At 63.0% G+C, this 15,820-nt stretch overlaps 1 protein-coding gene across 2 annotated transcripts in view; it reads right to left on the minus strand.

Annotated features, from left to right (window-relative positions):
• Positions 1-263: 263 nt before the first annotated feature.
• Positions 264-15,820, minus strand: part of TPPP (tubulin polymerization promoting protein) — a 24,441-nt gene continuing 8,884 nt past the window's right edge. For both annotated transcript variants that reach the window (XM_034998749.1, XM_034998750.1), the window contains exons 2-4: positions 11,997-12,317; positions 3,382-3,535; positions 264-3,224 (exon numbers count right to left, since the gene is read on the minus strand). In XM_034998749.1, the coding sequence (XP_034854640.1) occupies positions 3,030-3,224; positions 3,382-3,535; positions 11,997-12,313 (666 nt within the window). In that variant the 5' untranslated portion in view covers positions 12,314-12,317 and the 3' untranslated portion in view covers positions 264-3,029. The remainder of the gene's footprint in view (positions 3,225-3,381; positions 3,536-11,996; positions 12,318-15,820) is intronic.

Below are 15,820 nucleotides of genomic sequence, written 5' to 3' on the forward strand. Positions count from 1 at the left end.
TACTGACCACTGCCTCGTTGCCTGTCCTATCCTGTTAAATAGAAATAAATAAGTATTCTGCTGTGATCAGCGTTGAACACCCTCCTCCAGTTGCCTCCTGATGCTCAGACGCCGTCAGCCCTGCCCTCCCTGACGGAACGTGTCCTGTCTCCTGCATGCTGTGCAGTTTCGTTTATTCACAGACAGACGTTGGGTTTCTAGTGAACCGTGGTTAGTAGAAGCATAAAAACATGCGGCAACGACACACACCCTGCCTGTGTGTTCTCACTACTCAGACCCTGGCGGAGGAGCATGCGTGTGTGCGCGTCTACGCGTGTGTGCGCAGCGCGGCCCAAGCACGTGTTCTGTGTGCAAGGATGGACTGAGCAGATGATTTCAAGCCGGCAGAATGGCGACCGCTGAAGCCTCGTGACTTTGCTACCTCTCCCTCCTTCCTGATAGAGGGGAGGCTCTGACGGGGCGGATGCCGTCTGAGGAGGCCTCAGGGTCAGGACGGGCAGGGGGACGGGTGGAGACCACAGCGCCTGTGTGGCCAACCAGACCTCTGTGCTGTGGGATGGGGTGGCCACCAAGGGGGGCCAGCTCTGTGCGCTTGGTTCTCACTCAAACCCAAAGGGAAGGTGCAGTTAGAAGAGTCAGGAACGCATTCGGGAACGTTCGTCAGAAGTGAGCCGTTGGTTTCCTGTCGAGACGCTGGGCTCCGTAGGCCATGGTGCTGGTTTCTTGTGTAAAACGGGGGCTCCCGCTGTGGGGAGGGTGCTGTGGCAGGGTCCCAGGGTGGGGGCAGCTGTGTGGTTTCCCATGTTTTAGACCCCAGTCTCCCAGGGTGTTGTGCCTGGAGACCCCGCTCTGGGACAGGAGACAGACTCCTGGGGGTGAGGGGGGCTGAGAAGGGCCAGGGGGACATTCATTCCGTCTACAGGCAGTGGCATGGGGACCCCCATCCCTTTGCTCACCGCCAGGCCTGCGTACTGTGGGGGCCGAGGTCCTGCTGGATTCCAGCATCCATACTTCGTCATCAGCCGTGACAGTGGGGACCCAGCTGTTAATGGGCAGGAGGAGCAGCCCCGCGCCTCTGGTGGTTGGTGCTCCCCAGCACGGTGCCTCACAGGGTCCGGCGGGGAGGCCTGTTCTGTGACCACTAAGGAAAAACTCTTTGGCTTTGGACACAGAGTTTTCTGGTTTGTGATCTGCTTGTTGTCGAGAAACACACGTTGCGTTCAGAGTCGCCTTCAGACGCATTTCCCACGCTCTCCTCTTGCCTCTGGGTCGTCACAAGGGTCCAGCCTGGGGGAGGGCGGGGGTCCGTGTCCTGCCTGCTTCTCCCTCCCCCAGCACTCAGTCCTCTATTTTCCTGCCTTCGCCGCCTGGGGTGAAGGCCCGGCCAGGCAGCTCAGGATCCCCAAGGTAGAAAGTGGGGACAGCGGTGAGACTGTGTCCTACAAGTGACTCAAAGCCTGCAGTCCATCATTTCCCCCACTTGAATGCACCGGCAAGTCCCAGATCCTCGGAAGCAAGCTGCTGGCGAGGCCACCGCCAGCCACGCGGGTGGGTTGTGAGGGGAAGCCCATGAGTGAGGAGCCTGGTGGAGAGACTGTCCCTTCACAGGGGCCGTGCTGGATGGGAGCGAGGGTCCCAAATTCCTCTGCATGGGGGGCATCCCCAGCTCCAGCGGTGACCATCGTGCCCTTTGGGTTCAGGAAGGCAGGTGTCTGTGCTGCCACGGTGCTCGTCTTGATTTCAGCCAGCTGCGCTGGACACACGGCGGCGGCCGGGTGGACGGGCTCCAGGAGGCGTCTTCCTGAGGCTGCCGCGGGCTTTTCCCAGGACCAGTGCCAGGACCGCATAGCCCCACCAGTCACTCGCCAGGCTTGGCTGCACTTACGCAAAGGGACATGTCCCCGTGGGGCCCCCGTGACAGGAGCCCCGGGCCTCTGCCCCGTCCAGCCTCACGGAGAAACCAAATGCCGGCAAATGCTACGGGCCTCACGGCCCTCCACTGGCCTGGCTGTTGTGTGGTTTTCTGCACTCGCAGGGATTGGCAGAGGTTGGGGAGAACTCACTGTGGAGACTGAACCACCAAGGTTTGCGCCGTGTGCTAGCGAAGAGGGAGCAGCCACGTGGACCCACAGCCCTGAGGCCCCAAGTGCGGGGCAAAGCCCCCGGGGAGAAGACGCCCGGTCCTGCCAGCAAAGCACCTGCATGGGAAGCCTCAGCCAGCAGGGTGTCCTGACCTGGAGACACGGACGGCAGGAGAGAAAGGGGCAGAAACAGGGTATTCTCAATCTTCCCTGACCCATTCTAAGAATAAACACGTTTCTTATTTCTTCTTAGGAAAGCACAGTGAAATGAACTGTCCTGTTTCCATTTTGACACTCCTGGGCTTTGCACTTCAAACCATGTTCCTTTGGTCCACGGAGGAGCCTTTCACTGGCTCACCTTCCTCCCTTGCTCGCCAGCCTCTGGTTCCGCAACATGTGTACGTGTGTGCGTGTGTGTGAGCATGTGTGTGCAAGCATGTGCGTGAGCGTTTGCAAGCGTGTGTGCGTGTGCGCACGTGTCCCGCCTCCCCACACCTGCACAGTGTCCTGTTCAGGGCTCACTTCGTTTTCGTGGTGCTGCTGTTAGTGAGTTAGCGCTCGTTGCCCTCGAGGCTCCTGGGAGGGGTCTGTAGGTCAGGAGGTCGGCACACCTCTGACGGGGTCTGTCCCACTCGCCCCCGTGGCCCACCGGCTCCTGTACAATGGCCCTTTGGCCTGTAAGCCAGGTGGCTAGTGTGGTCTGGTCCCGGGAGACACTTTGGAAAAGGCCATTTGTTGACGGCCAGCACTGGACGAGGCAGGTGTGTTACAAAAGGTCAGTGAGTTCAGGGGCCCCACCTGGGGGTCAGAGAGAAGCGCGCTGGCCCCGGGGCAGGAGGAGGCCTGGGTGTCACCCCCACAGCCACCCGGGCCCCAGAGTCTTGAGTTCTGACCGGGGAGCACAGGAATGTAATGAAGTGTGAGGTGGACAGGCCTTGGCAGGGCTGGCTACTTGCCCCCCTGCACCTTCTGGTCGTAGGTGCCTGCGTGTTTGTAGCCTGGCACGTAGCCCGACTCGTCCACCAGGTCCACACGGCCTGCCTTCCCCTTGCCCCGGCCTGATGGGTCGAAGCGTTCCTTGTGGGAGCCCGTGAACTTGGTCGTGTCCGTGAGCCGAGATACGGTGGGCGACGAGATGGCTTTCTGCAAGGGGAGAGAGCGGGGCGCGCCCGTGTGAACCCCAGGGGCCAAGGCCGTGGGCAGCTGCATCAGCCCGCCCCTGGGGATGAACACCTCTGCCGTCGGACCCCAGACCCCGTGGGCTGTGCTCCCCCAGGGAGTCCCTCCCAGCCATGCTCACCGTAACCCCCGAGATGATGGGGGCCTTGCCCTCGATGAGCCTGTGCACCTCGCGGACAGCCTCCTCGCTGCTCTTGTCTCTGAATCTCTTCTTGGAGAGTTCTTCAAGTGCCTCCTTGAACTGCTCGAATGTGATGGTCCGGCAGGACTTCCCTCTGAGGGAGAGAGCACTCAGGGCCGGCCAGGGCCGCTCCCCTCCACGGGGCACAGCCCTGCCGAGCAGTGCCCCGGGAACCTGCTGACCTCAGGGGACCCCTGCCCCTGCCCAGGGACCCAGTGACATCGGGGGACCCCCTATCCATGGATCCGGTGACATCGGGGGACCCCCTATCCAGGGACCCGGTGACATCGGGGGACCCCCCATTCAGGGACCCGGTGATATTGGGGGACCCCCATCCAGGGACCCGGTGACATCGGGGGACCCCCAGTCCAGGGACACACTGACATGGGGGGACCCTGCCTCTCTCCCACGGTGGAAATCGAGTGTAACGTTAAAATACAGAATGTGCCCCTCCCCCGCCCTGGTGTGCACTGTTTATGCCCAACAGTCGGTCGCCATGGGCAACAGCAGCAAATATAAATTGCCTTGGAAAAAAGCTTAAAGGAACCACATCCTTTATGAACAACTGGACATTGTAACAAAGCTGTTGTCTGGCTCTAAAATGGGTTGTGTGTGTGGCGTCCACTTGGAGCATGAGGGAAAGTCAGGGCAAGAAGCGAGTTTCGGCTGAACCCCAGGGAGGCTGAGTCCTGCCTGGAAGCGCCACAGCCCGACGTCCCCCTTACCATGCAGGGACGGGGGCCGCCTCCCCAGCACGCCCAGCAGCGTGGGCCCAGGGCCTGCCCCCCGCCTCCTGGGACCCCCACTGCCGCTGCCTGGAAGCCACTTGGGGCCAGGCCAGGGCCGCCCACCTGAGGGGCACCGGGGGCCGGGTGCAGCCCTGTTCATTCCCCGCCGCGGGCCATTCACAAGATTTCAGAGGGTTCTGGACTGGCTCTGCATCTTGTATAGTCTTAGCTCAAATCCATTTTTGCCACTCTGACTGGCTCTGCCCTGCTCATCCATCCAGCAAGCTGTCAGTGTTTCACAACAAGAGGTCCTGTGGAGGCGGCTGCCTGCGGCGCAGGGACGCGCTAGGAGCGCGGGATCCTGAGTGGGGCGGCCCCACGTTACCCGGCAGGTGGCTCTGTAGACGTCCGTCCACAGGCAGAGGGCCTGGAATGGCCAAGAACGGGCTGAGGGGCTGAGAGCCGCAGGGACACAGGGACACACCCACACAAGGACTTCCTCAAAGGAGCAAAGGGGTCCAGCAGAGAGAGATCGCTGACCACCCAGCTCCGAGCCGTGCCTTGCAGCGTGCACACAAACTCCTAGTCCTGGGCTCATCATAAATCCTAAAACTGTACACTTCTGGAAGAATACCTAAGAGAAAATCTTTGTGACCTTGGGTGAGGCAAAGATTTCTTAGAAATACCACCATAATAGTCCATAAAAGAAAAAAATAAGGCATTGGAATTCACCCAAATTTTAAAAACTCACGTCTTTTCATTCCAAGACAAGCCAGAGACTGGGAGGAAACACATACATACCTGAAAAGGACAACCCTTCAAACTCAGCAACAGAGAAAACCCAGGATGAAGCCCGTGAGCAAAAGCTCTGACCCAGACACTTCGTCCAGGGAGACTGTGGGCGGCAAACACCGAGCCCGCGAAGAGCCACCTCATGTCGTGGGCCAGACGCAGATGAGACCCCTGTGAGGCCTGCGGTGACTGACGGGGCGACCGCATCAGCATTGGGAGGATGTGGGCAGCTGGGCGCTCAGACGCCGCTGCTGGGCCTGCGACGGGGCGTCCACCCTGGCAGTTTGGCACTTCCAGCTCCCACCCCCCACGCCTGGGCTCCACGCGGGACAAACCAGCCGGAGCCCCACGTGAACTGCGGAGCCAGGTGTCCTTCAGCAGCGCAGGCCCGGACAGCACGCACGGGGGCTCGCGGGCACTTGACACGGGACACGCTGCCCACGGTCAGGAAGGGCACGGCCCCGCGTCCGTCCTGAGGCATTGTTCCCAGCCATGACCGCGCAGCAGGGGCTGGGGACCTGGCCGACACAGGGCTTCCTCAGGTCCAGCGGTGGGCACTGGGTTCTGCTCCCGAAGCAGTCAGCCTCCGAGCAAACCAGGCTGGACGGCAAGGTCCCCACAGCAGCTGCCCCGCACGGAGGACCCCGTGTGCCCTGCCGCCCGGCCGAGGCCCTGTTTGTTTGTCCTGGGCCATCCAAGGCCCTCCTGTCTCCTATTCACGCCCTGCCCGGGTAGCATGTGGGTGCCAGGCCTGACGGCCAGCCCGGTGACTGGCACCAGGCGCCACCAGTGTGAGTCACTGGGGCTGGGGGTGGGGGGATGGCCGACAGGGGCTCCGGTCAGAGGCCACATTCAGATCTGGTGGACGTGCAGGCCTATGGCTGACTTGCCCGCTCCACCTGGCTGGGCTGGGTGTCCCCAACTGTCCCCACCATGACTGCCCAGCAGGGAGTTCTCCCCAGGGGACCCGGCGCCCTGCTACAGAGAGCTGTCCCCAGCAAGTTCTAGAATGACAATGCCTGTCTCTTCCCCAGAGACACTGATCATATTACATGGCTCTCTGGACACAGAGTGAGCCTGTTCTCCAGAGTTCACAGAACTAGAGGGTGTCCCCACAATGAACCCCCCTCTGCTCCCGGCTCCAGCCCTGCTGGAAAGCCAGCCCAGTCATAGTGGGGTCACTGGTCACACACAAGGCCCTGTGAGCTGGGGCTTCACTTTGCTTCCCAAGCTCTGTGTCGCCCAGGCCTCCAGACCTAACTCTGGGTGAGCAGGGGGCTGGACCCTGTCAGTGCCAGAGGTCACCCAGGGACATCAGGGGCATCTGGGGGACCAGTGCAGCCCTCCAAAGACAGATGTATGTGTGTGCCACCCGGGCCAACACCAGGAAGGCTCCCGAGCTCTGGGTTGAAATGCTGTAGGATCGAGCATGGGGCCACCACCTCCTCCCCAGCACCTCCGTGAACCAGGATCGAGGGCACGCCCAGGGGCACCTCTCTGAGTGGTGGCAGCCAGCGTGCTGGGTCATCACAGATAACTTGCCATCTGGGGGTGGGAGAAAGCTGCTGGCTCTCCTTGCTGCCCCTGACCAGTAAAGCCAGGGCCCTGGATGACCTGTCCAGGCAGCCGCCTCGCTGCCAGGATACCAGTGGGAATCCACCTAAGGCCCTGAGGAGGCTCAGTGGGAAGGGGCCTCTGGGATATTCCCAGCAGGGGTGGGAGGGGTCCCTGGGGGAGCTTCGCCGTGCATTTGACCTGGAGCAGCTCCCGGGCCAGGTGCTCGAGGAGGACCACCGATTGCCGTCAGACCCTCCTGGCGCACAGTGGGCCCCCCCGCTCCTGCCCAGGGCTCCCCACTGCCTCTGACCACCGTGATGCTGGTGGTCTGTAGGGGTGTGTGCAGGCCCTGACCTGCCTGGAGGGGCAGCTGCGGCCCGAACTCTGAGTTACTTCCCCCCAATAGGAAAAAGCCACCCTAGTGTCCCCCTAACTTCGTGCATACTTTGTGCAGGGCTGGGGGGCCCCCCCACCCCGTCCACTCCTAATTGCCCTCCTGGTGGTGGCGGCGGGGGCTGGGCTGTGGGGACAGATGCACTGAGGTCACTGAAACCATTTCTGGGTGTTTGGGGAAGGTCCTCCTCTTTTTTTTTTTTTTTTTTTAAAGATTTTATTTATTTGAGAGAGAGAATGAGATAGAGAGCATGAGAGGGGAGAGGGTCAGAGGGAGAAGCAGACTCCCTGCCGAGCAGGGAGCCCGATGCGGGACTCGATCCCGGGACTCCAGGATCATGACCTGAGCCGAAGGCAGTCGCTTAACCGACTGAGCCACCCAGGCGCCCCTAGGGAAAGTCCTCCTCTTAAAAGGCCGTCGTGCACCGGGACCCTGCGCCCACATCAACCTGGTGAGGAGCCATCGGGCCAGGAACTCCCCGATTCCTATTCTGTGCGGCCTTGACCCCTGGCCGAAGAGGCGCCAGGCTGCCCACTGCAGGCGCTCCATGAGAGCCCCACAGAGAAGGACTGGGCCACATGGCCACTGTGACACCCCTCTGACCCTGGATGCCCCCCAGCGTGGGGGGAGGAGCCCGGGGCAGACCCGGCTGGCCGGCACCTCTGGGACGTCCCAGCTCCCCCCGCCCCTCCTGTGGGCACCCCCACCCCACCATCGTGCTGTCCTGGGGGATCTCTCCTGCGGGTGCTGGGCGGCGGGGGAGTGTCTATGCTCAGGCTGAAGGCCCAGGTCTGCTATTCCAGCTCCCTGCCCGAGACCGTTCCCACGTGTCCTGGCCGGGGCCGGGGCGGGTGCGGCAAGAAGGGAGAGGTGGGTGGGTGGCCCTCAGGCCCCAGGGAGCCCCGCCAGCATGCTGCTTCCTAACCTGTTCAGACGCCGGCAGCGGGCTGCAGGAAACGTGGCCCGTCTGCGGACACGCAGCACCCAGAAAACAGGTGTGTGGGGGGCCGAAGACCCCGCCGCGCTCTGCCCCCTCGGGCCTGGCCCCGAGCACACAGGCAGGCTGGAAGGGGACGTGGCCGTGGGGACACGTCTGTCAGGGTGGCATTCCTGCCATGCACACCGAGTCTGGATTGACTAATCGTTGAGACCGACCCTGTCTGCTCCCCGGGGGCGGGGCAGAAGCCTTGGTCTGGGTAACAATAGCGTTCGGTCAAGGCCTGGTGTGGAGCTGCAAGAAATTTGTTTGAAATTTAACACATAGTAACATCAAAACAAACAAGCGCTGCCGTGGCAACAGGCCCTAAACAAAGCCCGCAGATACCCCGGCAGGCGCCGCCGCCCGCGCAGCCATGGCAACCGCCCGCAAACACAGAGCGGGCGCCTCTCCACCAGGCGGCCACTTGACGGGCCCACGTCCGCGGCTCCCACGCCGCGAAGGCGCTTCTGCCGCGGCTGCCGAGAAACTGTCCGGAGACCCCATGGACCCGGACGTGCACATCCCCGCCCAGCACCACCCTCCTCACAGGGCCAAACCATAACGCTTCCCACAGCTCCTTGGGGCCTCCTGGCCTCCAGCCCATCCCTGGGGACCCCACGGTCTCCCCTTCAGGGACGAGGGCATGGGCCCCCCGCCGCACCCTCCAGGGTGGCCAGCAAGCCTGTCCGGGCCAGGGCCCTGCACCCGCTCCCCGGCAGGGGCCCCTGTGGCCGCCGCAGCTCGGTGACCCCTTGCTGGGCTGGGGCCACCACTGCCCACTCTCCAGACAGCTCCCCCCTACATGAGCTGAGGCAGAGACGCCGGGGGTCCCACACAGCCCTGCGCCCCGCAGGAGGGAGCCCGCCGCGCCCAGGAGCCAGGGGCCAAGGCTCAGCCCCCAGTGTCTGAGCAGCTGATGCCCTGCCTCCCCGGACAGGGGCAGCAACCAGATGGGGCTCCCCTCCTGGTGCTCCCACGAGCGGCGCCAGCGCCCTGCGGGTGGGCAGAAGGCCCCTGGCCCTCTGCCTGGGTGGTGGGCTGCCCGCACACAGGGTCTTAGGGCCTGTCCAGGGCACCCGTCCTCAGAACGAGCCACCTCCCCACCACCAAGGGCGTGGAGAGCCTGAGTTCTACCTGTGAGTGCGTGTGCACGCAGCGGTGCACACGTGTGTGGGCTCTGAGCGCGTGTGTGCATACGTGTGCAAATGCCTGCCCTCAGCAGCCTGGAGGAAGGAGTGAAAGCCACCACCTGTCCCCGGCAGTTCGACGTGCAGGCCAGTGCCAAGGGTGGGGTGACCCCACCCCTGGACGCGCCACTTCCTGCCTCCTTCCCAACCCTTCTGGAACCTTCCCTGATGGACACGGCTCGCTCCTGGGCCTGTCCGTGTCTCCTGGATGCACGGGATTTCCCAAGGCCAGCGCTCAAGGCCTGGAGGACACGCCCAGGAAGGGGAGTGGGGAGACCCTGCGGGGCGTCTTCGGAGCTCCTGCTGCCCCCCGCCCCCGCCCCGGAGTGTGAGCCCCTCTGCCCCACCCGCCGATGCCCTCCTCCCCTGTCCTGGCTGCTGTGCGAGACCCCTCCCAGCGCAGCCCCAGGCCCTGGTCAGGCCCTCGGGGTCGGCCAGCAGCAGCACCACCACGGGCTGCCGGACCGTCCACGGGGAAGCCCACACAGAGCCGGCTCTCATTTTGTAGCAAGGACAGCAGGCCAGCTGCCCCGGCGAGCCTCTGAAGCCGCTCGGCTGAGGACTCGGGCCGGACGGAGCCCGGTCCCTGCCGCCGAGAGCAGCTCCACAGATACCAGACCCCTTGGTCACAAGCCCGGGGCCACAGGGACAGCAAATGTGGAGACCCCCAGGTGGGGCCACAGAGAGCTGGTCCCTGCAGCCTGCCAGACCGGCCCCCTGTGGGGGATGGGGAGAGGCAGGCTCCGTGGGGCTCCCTGGTCCCCAAAGATCCCGAAGCCCCCCACTCGGAGACACGGGGAAGGACAAGATGCAGCCTCCACCTGGCCCCCGCCCCTCCTGGGAATGTCCTTGACCACGAGGCCACACCCCACCAGGGACTCCCAGGGTCTGGACCCTCAGCTCCCATGTCCAGTGGCCCCTGCTCTGTGGGGGTGACCCTGGGGGTCAGGCTGACCCAGCTGAGCGGTACACAGCTCTTCATCTCCAGGGGCAGCCTGTAGCTGAGGAGGGACTAGCAGGGGCCCCAGAGGCGTGGCAAGAGAGGTTAGGAACCCATGTCCCCGGTGTGTGGGTTCCAGGTGGGCTGGGCATCTGTGAGAAGGGGGGACAGCATAAATCAGGGTCCAGCAGGGCTGTGAGCAGGGCTGGGACGGGCAGGGGTCAGCCCAGAGGCGAAGCTCCACACAGCTGAACCCCACATGGAAACTGAAGCCCAGGACACACGGAGGACAGTGAGACGTGAGTGCCCCGCCGGGGACAGATGGGGGCTGATTTGTCCACACTCACCCCTCCATGGCTGTGTCCTCAGCCTCCACAGGTGGGCGTGGGGGGGGGGACACACTGACTGGACACTCGGGCCCAGACAACATCACGTGAACGCCTAATCAGAGGAGTGGTCCCTCCGTTGGAGAGCCGTCTAGATTCGGGGACCGCTTCCCCTCTGCACAGACCAGGTTGCTGAAGAGGGACCCCAGAGGTCTGGAGAGCCCACCTGCCCTTTGCATGGGCCCTGCCCCGTGGACACGGCACAAGTCAGCAGACGGAGGGGCAGGGACAGCCAGGGCGGCACTGTCGGCCGAACACCTTCCCCTGGGCTCCCGGGGCCTCAGCCTGGCCCCCCTCAGTGATGAAGCCTCTACCTCGGGCCCCATACCCGAGGCTGGCTGACCACAGAGCTTCTCCTCCCCGCAACTGTCACCCGCCTTTACCTCCTTCTCCCCGCACCTGCACCCCACCTTCACCTCCTCCCCAACCTGCACCCAACCTTCATTTCCTCCCAAAGCTGCACCCCAATTCACCTCTTCCCCCACCTGTACCCCACCTTCACCTCCTCTTCCCCCTACCTGCACCCCACCTTTCCCTTCTCCTGCCCATCTGCACCCCGCCTTCACCACCCCCCCACCTACACCCCACCTTTCCCTTCCCCTCTGACCCTGGGTCTCAGGAATGGAGGGTTCACTAGAATCCCCAATCCACAGCTATGGTGTCCTTGGGGACCCTGCTTGGACTGTAAATTCTGACTGGTTCTACCTCTTCCCCTGGGGCCAGAAAGACCAAGTCCCCTCTGCCTGGTGAGTGCCCTGCACTGCTGGGTTCTAAGAGTTGACTTTTCGGAGCTGCCCATGGGGCTACTCCACCCCAGCTCTGAGGGAGAGCCGACGTGCGGCTGGTTCCACAGTGCCCCATGGTGACGGCTGTCCCCTCAGCCTCGGGTCGGCCTGGGAAGTCAGGGACACCTCCCTGGGATGGAGACACACTGGTGTCCGGTGACATGGAGTCACAGCCGCTGGGGACGCAGAGGGAGGGAGCCATCCACCGCTGAGTGCACGGAGGAGCCCAGCCGTTAACGGGGAGGGCAGGGGCGTCACGTGGTGACCGCGACACAGGACCAAGATGGACACGCGCCAGAAATACGCTGACAGCTATTTTCTGCGACAGGTGACGGAAAGCAGCAGACGCCAGGTAGCCTGGGGGGCACTGTTCCTTTTTTCAGGTGGGGTCATGAAGTTTGCAGGGCTGGAGGTGCCCAGCGAGATGGGGGGGGTAACGAAGCCTGATGTGCTCCCCAGTGTCCAGGACGAAGGACGTGCACACACGCACACTGCTCACAGTCACCGAGGCCACGGCTGGAGACACTGACCCCGACGCTCTGTCCTCCACGCTCAAGCGTGACCGTCCCCCAGAGCCCAGGGCGAGGTGCCCGCCCCTCCCTGCCTCACACTCAGCCCCCGAGCAGCCCCCGCGGGTGGGAGCTCTGTGGCCAGTGCAGTGCCCCCGACCTGGGCACCCCGGCATCTTACATCTTATCCTGAGAAGGGAGGGGTCTCGAGCACCTACCTCCTCATTGCCCGCTTGCCACAAAGCCCACGTGGCGGCGGGGGGGGGGGTCTTGAGCACGAGGCCTGGGCGGCACTTACTTGATTTTGCTGAAGACGATGTCCACGTCTGTGACGGTCACGTTCTTCCCATCGATGACCTGGCAATCCTTACACAGCTTCGACCAGTTCTTGCCGTGCATCTCCTTCCCAGTGGCCCTGGTGTCTCCGTGCACCGCGAACCGCCGGAAGGCCTCCTCCAGGGCGCTGAGCTCCGGGGCCGCGGCAGCCGCCCCCTCAGCGGCCCCTTCTGTCTCTAGCGACAGCCTCTTGGCTGCCCGGTCCTTTGCAGGGTCCCCCGGGGACTTGGGGGGTGTCTTGTTGGCAGCCTTGGCAGACTTGGCCTTGCTGTCAGCCATGTTGCTAGAGGAGGAGGAAGGGGAGAAAGGAGTTACCACGCGTCTGCCCGGCCGCACACAGGGCAGGATGGGCACCCAGGACGTGGCAGGGGCCCTCCTGAGGGGGCGGAGCCACAGCCAGGAGGCCTCTACAGGGCTCTGGACACAGCATTGCCCCTGCCGGCTGCCCCGTTGTTGGGTCAAGGGCTGTCCCCAAATAGTCCAGGCCCTCCATGACAGCCCGGCCCCCTGTGGGGCTTAGGCCCCCTCCTGTCACTCCCCTGCCAGCCACCATGACACTGAGTCATCCCTGGAATGACATGCTTCCTAGGGCACCCACCGCAGGATGGGGAGGGGGACCCAGAACCGGTCGCCGCCACCTCAGTGCTGACCTAGTGCCCGGGATGCCCAGGGTGGGGACTGCACAAACAAGGGAGGCCACCCCAGAGACCCCCCCCACCATCGGGACCTTAGTGGAGCCTGCCCTGACCTGTCTATGAGTCTCTGCCTTCATGGGGCACCTGATCCCCCAAGCCGGGTGGGTCCCTGTGGACCACACGGGCTGTGCTGCCCCTTCCCTGTGTCACAGCTGGTGACCCGGACAGCAGCCTGTGATGCCCAAGCCCCGCAAGGGTGTGCAGCTGAGTCCCCAGAAGCCGCTTCCCAGAGGAGCTGTGGGTGGCCGTCCATGCTTCAGGGGCCTCAGCAAGAGGGGACAAGCCCCTGGGCACATGCAGAATCCAGGACGGACAGCAGCGCCCAGGACAGCAAGCATGTGCCCGAGTCCGCAGTTCACGGGGGCCACCCCGCCCAGCCCCTCACCGCTCCAAACCTGAGTTCTCAGCACCAGCTTGCCCAGAGGGACTGGCACTGGCACCAAGGGCTGGGGGTGGCCATGCGGACGGTGATCACACAGACTCCCACCATCAGCAAAGCCCATGCAGCTACTGGACCGAGTATTCTCAAGGGCCCCCCGCGGCCCCATCTGCCCCCACTCCTCCATGGTAGCGCAAAAGTCCAACCCCCGGTGAGAAAACCAGGACCCGTGTGGACAGGGCACGGCCAGCGTGAGGAGACTGGCTCCCACACACATGCCCGTCCGCTGGGACCCTCCCAGGGACCTGGGACAAAGGCCGGGTGACGCCAGCCCTCTCCAGTGTTGTCACTGACACCATTTCTTTGTCTGAAACAGGAGCTTCTTGGGGCTGAGGTGGGAGGGCTCCCATCTTGTGCGTTCTTTTCTATCCTTTGATAAATCCGTGTGCTATTTCTAAAATGAGGTAATAATGATAAAATTAGTTTTAAAAAACCTGAGGGCTCCAGCTCCTGGACAGGAATACGGAGCTGTCCAGGGATGCCCTCCTGAACCCGGGACGGCAGTCTGTACCCAGGAAGGCCTTCCCCGCAGGAACGGGCCTCCCCGTCACCCCTATACCCCCTGCCTGACTTTCCCCTGCCCTGCACCCCAGGAGAGCCAAATCAGCATACAGTGGGAGTGGAGGCCCATCAGGTGGGACCAGGTGCGACCAGGTGTGACCAGGGATCATTCTGGCTGGCCACAGACCGGGCAGTCCGAATGCCCTGCCCTCTCCCTCAATGGGAGGATTTCCAGCAGCTCGGGGAAAACCCCAGGAGTTCCTACGCCCACAACCCCCACTCCCTGTGAATCCCTGGAGTCTCTCTCCTTGGTCTCACCCACCTGCTTTCCTGGGATGTGTATGAATTTGGGGGGATGGAGAGGGAGGAGGATGTGAGCACAGAGCTGGGATCCGTGGTGTGTAGATGCAGCCAGATGCCAAGGGAGGCACCTGTAAAGTGCCCCTCACATCGTCGGCATCAGGCCCACAAGAGGCCAGCTCAGGGGTCCCAGGCAGCAGGGTGGGGGTAGCAGTAAGGGGAGGGGGGGCCTGGAGAAGAGCAGGAGAAGGGCAGGAGGGGAAGGGAACCAGGGCAGGCGCACTGTGGGGCTTGTGTGAGCCCTCCGCCCTCAGCCAGAGGGGTCAGGAGCAGAACTAGGTGTGGGGACAGACTGTGTTACTGCATTTGCATTTTCAAAGAAGGGCTTGGAGAGGCCCTGCCAGGCTGGAATTACAGAGCAGTGGGAGGAGGAGCCAGAGGGGCCCCTGCGGACTGGAGAGGCCTGACACCGCCCCGCCCCCCCCCCCCCCGCCCCCGCGTGTCCCCCAGACTTAGGGACTATTCCCCACCCCCACCCCCCACCCCCCGCCAGGCAAACCTGTTTCTCAGACACCATGGGCTCTCCCTGGCCCTAAAATCCTCCAGAGCCATCTATGCTCCAAAGAAGCACTAAGCCACGGACTCTATTTCCAAAATGAACTGGGTTCCATTTCAGAATGATTTTCCCTGGCAACCTCCTTAAACCTTGACCACCACCTGACGCTAAACTTACAGAAAAGGTGACACAGGACAGACCATGACAAACCACTATCAGCCACCACGTGGACATCAGCACACAGGGCCCTGACCAGGAGCATTGGAAATCCCTGTTAGTGATGTGCCTGCAGAAGGACCCGGTGTGTGTGTGAGCAGGGCCAGGTCTGTGTGTGTGAGCAGGGCCTGGTGTGTGTGTGGGCAGGACCTGGTGTGTGTGTGAGCAGGGCCAGGTGTGTGTGTGCGCGGCCAGGTGTGTGTGTGAGCAGGGCCTGGTGTGTGTGTGAGCAAGACCTGGTGTGTATGCGAGCAGGGCCAGGTGTGTATATGAGCAGGATCAGGTGTGTATGTGAGCAAGGCCAGGTGTGTGTGTGAGCAAGGCCAGGTGTGTGTGTGAGCAGGGCCAGGTGTGTGTGTGGGCAGGACCAGGTGCGTGTGTGAGCAAGACCTGGTGTGTGTGTGAGCAGGGCCAGGTGTGTGTGTGAGCAGGGCCTGGTGTGTGTGAGCAGGGCCAGGTGTGTGTGTGGGCAAGCCTGGTGTGTGTTTGAGCAGGGCCAGGTGTGTGTGTGAGCAGGGCCTGGTGTGTGTGAGCGGGGGCAGGGGTGTGTGTATGAGCAGGATCAGATGTTATGTGAGCAGGGCCAGGTATGCATGTGAGCAAGGCCAGGTGGGTGTGTGAGCACGGCCAGGTATGTGTGTGGGCAGGGCCTGGTGTGTACGTGAGCAAGACCTGGTGTGTTTGTGAGCAGGACCTGGTGTGTGTGTGCAGGACCAGGTGTGTGTATGAGCAGGGCCTGGTGTGTGTGTGAGCAGGGCCAGATGTGTGTGTGAGCAGGGCCAGGTGTGTGTGTGAGCAGGGCCAGGTGTGTGTGTGGGCAAGCCTGGTGTGTGTTTGAGCAGGGCCAGGTGTGTGTGTGAGCAAGGCCAGGTGCGTGTGTGAGCTGGGCCAGGTGTGTATGTGAGCAAGGCCAGGTGTGTGTGTGAGCAGGACCAGGTGTGTGTGTGGGCAGAGCCTGGTGTGTGTTTGAACAGGGCCAGGTGTGTGTGTGAGCAGGGCCTAGTGTGTGTGAGCAAGACCTGGTGTGTATGCGAGCAGGGCCAGGTGTGTATATGAGCAGGATCAGGTGTTATGTGAGC

Source organism: Mirounga leonina, unplaced genomic scaffold, assembly GCF_011800145.1.
Source record: "Mirounga leonina isolate KUSES-001 unplaced genomic scaffold, KU_Mleo_1.0 Mir_95, whole genome shotgun sequence".
NCBI classification, from domain to species: domain Eukaryota; kingdom Metazoa; phylum Chordata; class Mammalia; order Carnivora; family Phocidae; genus Mirounga; species Mirounga leonina.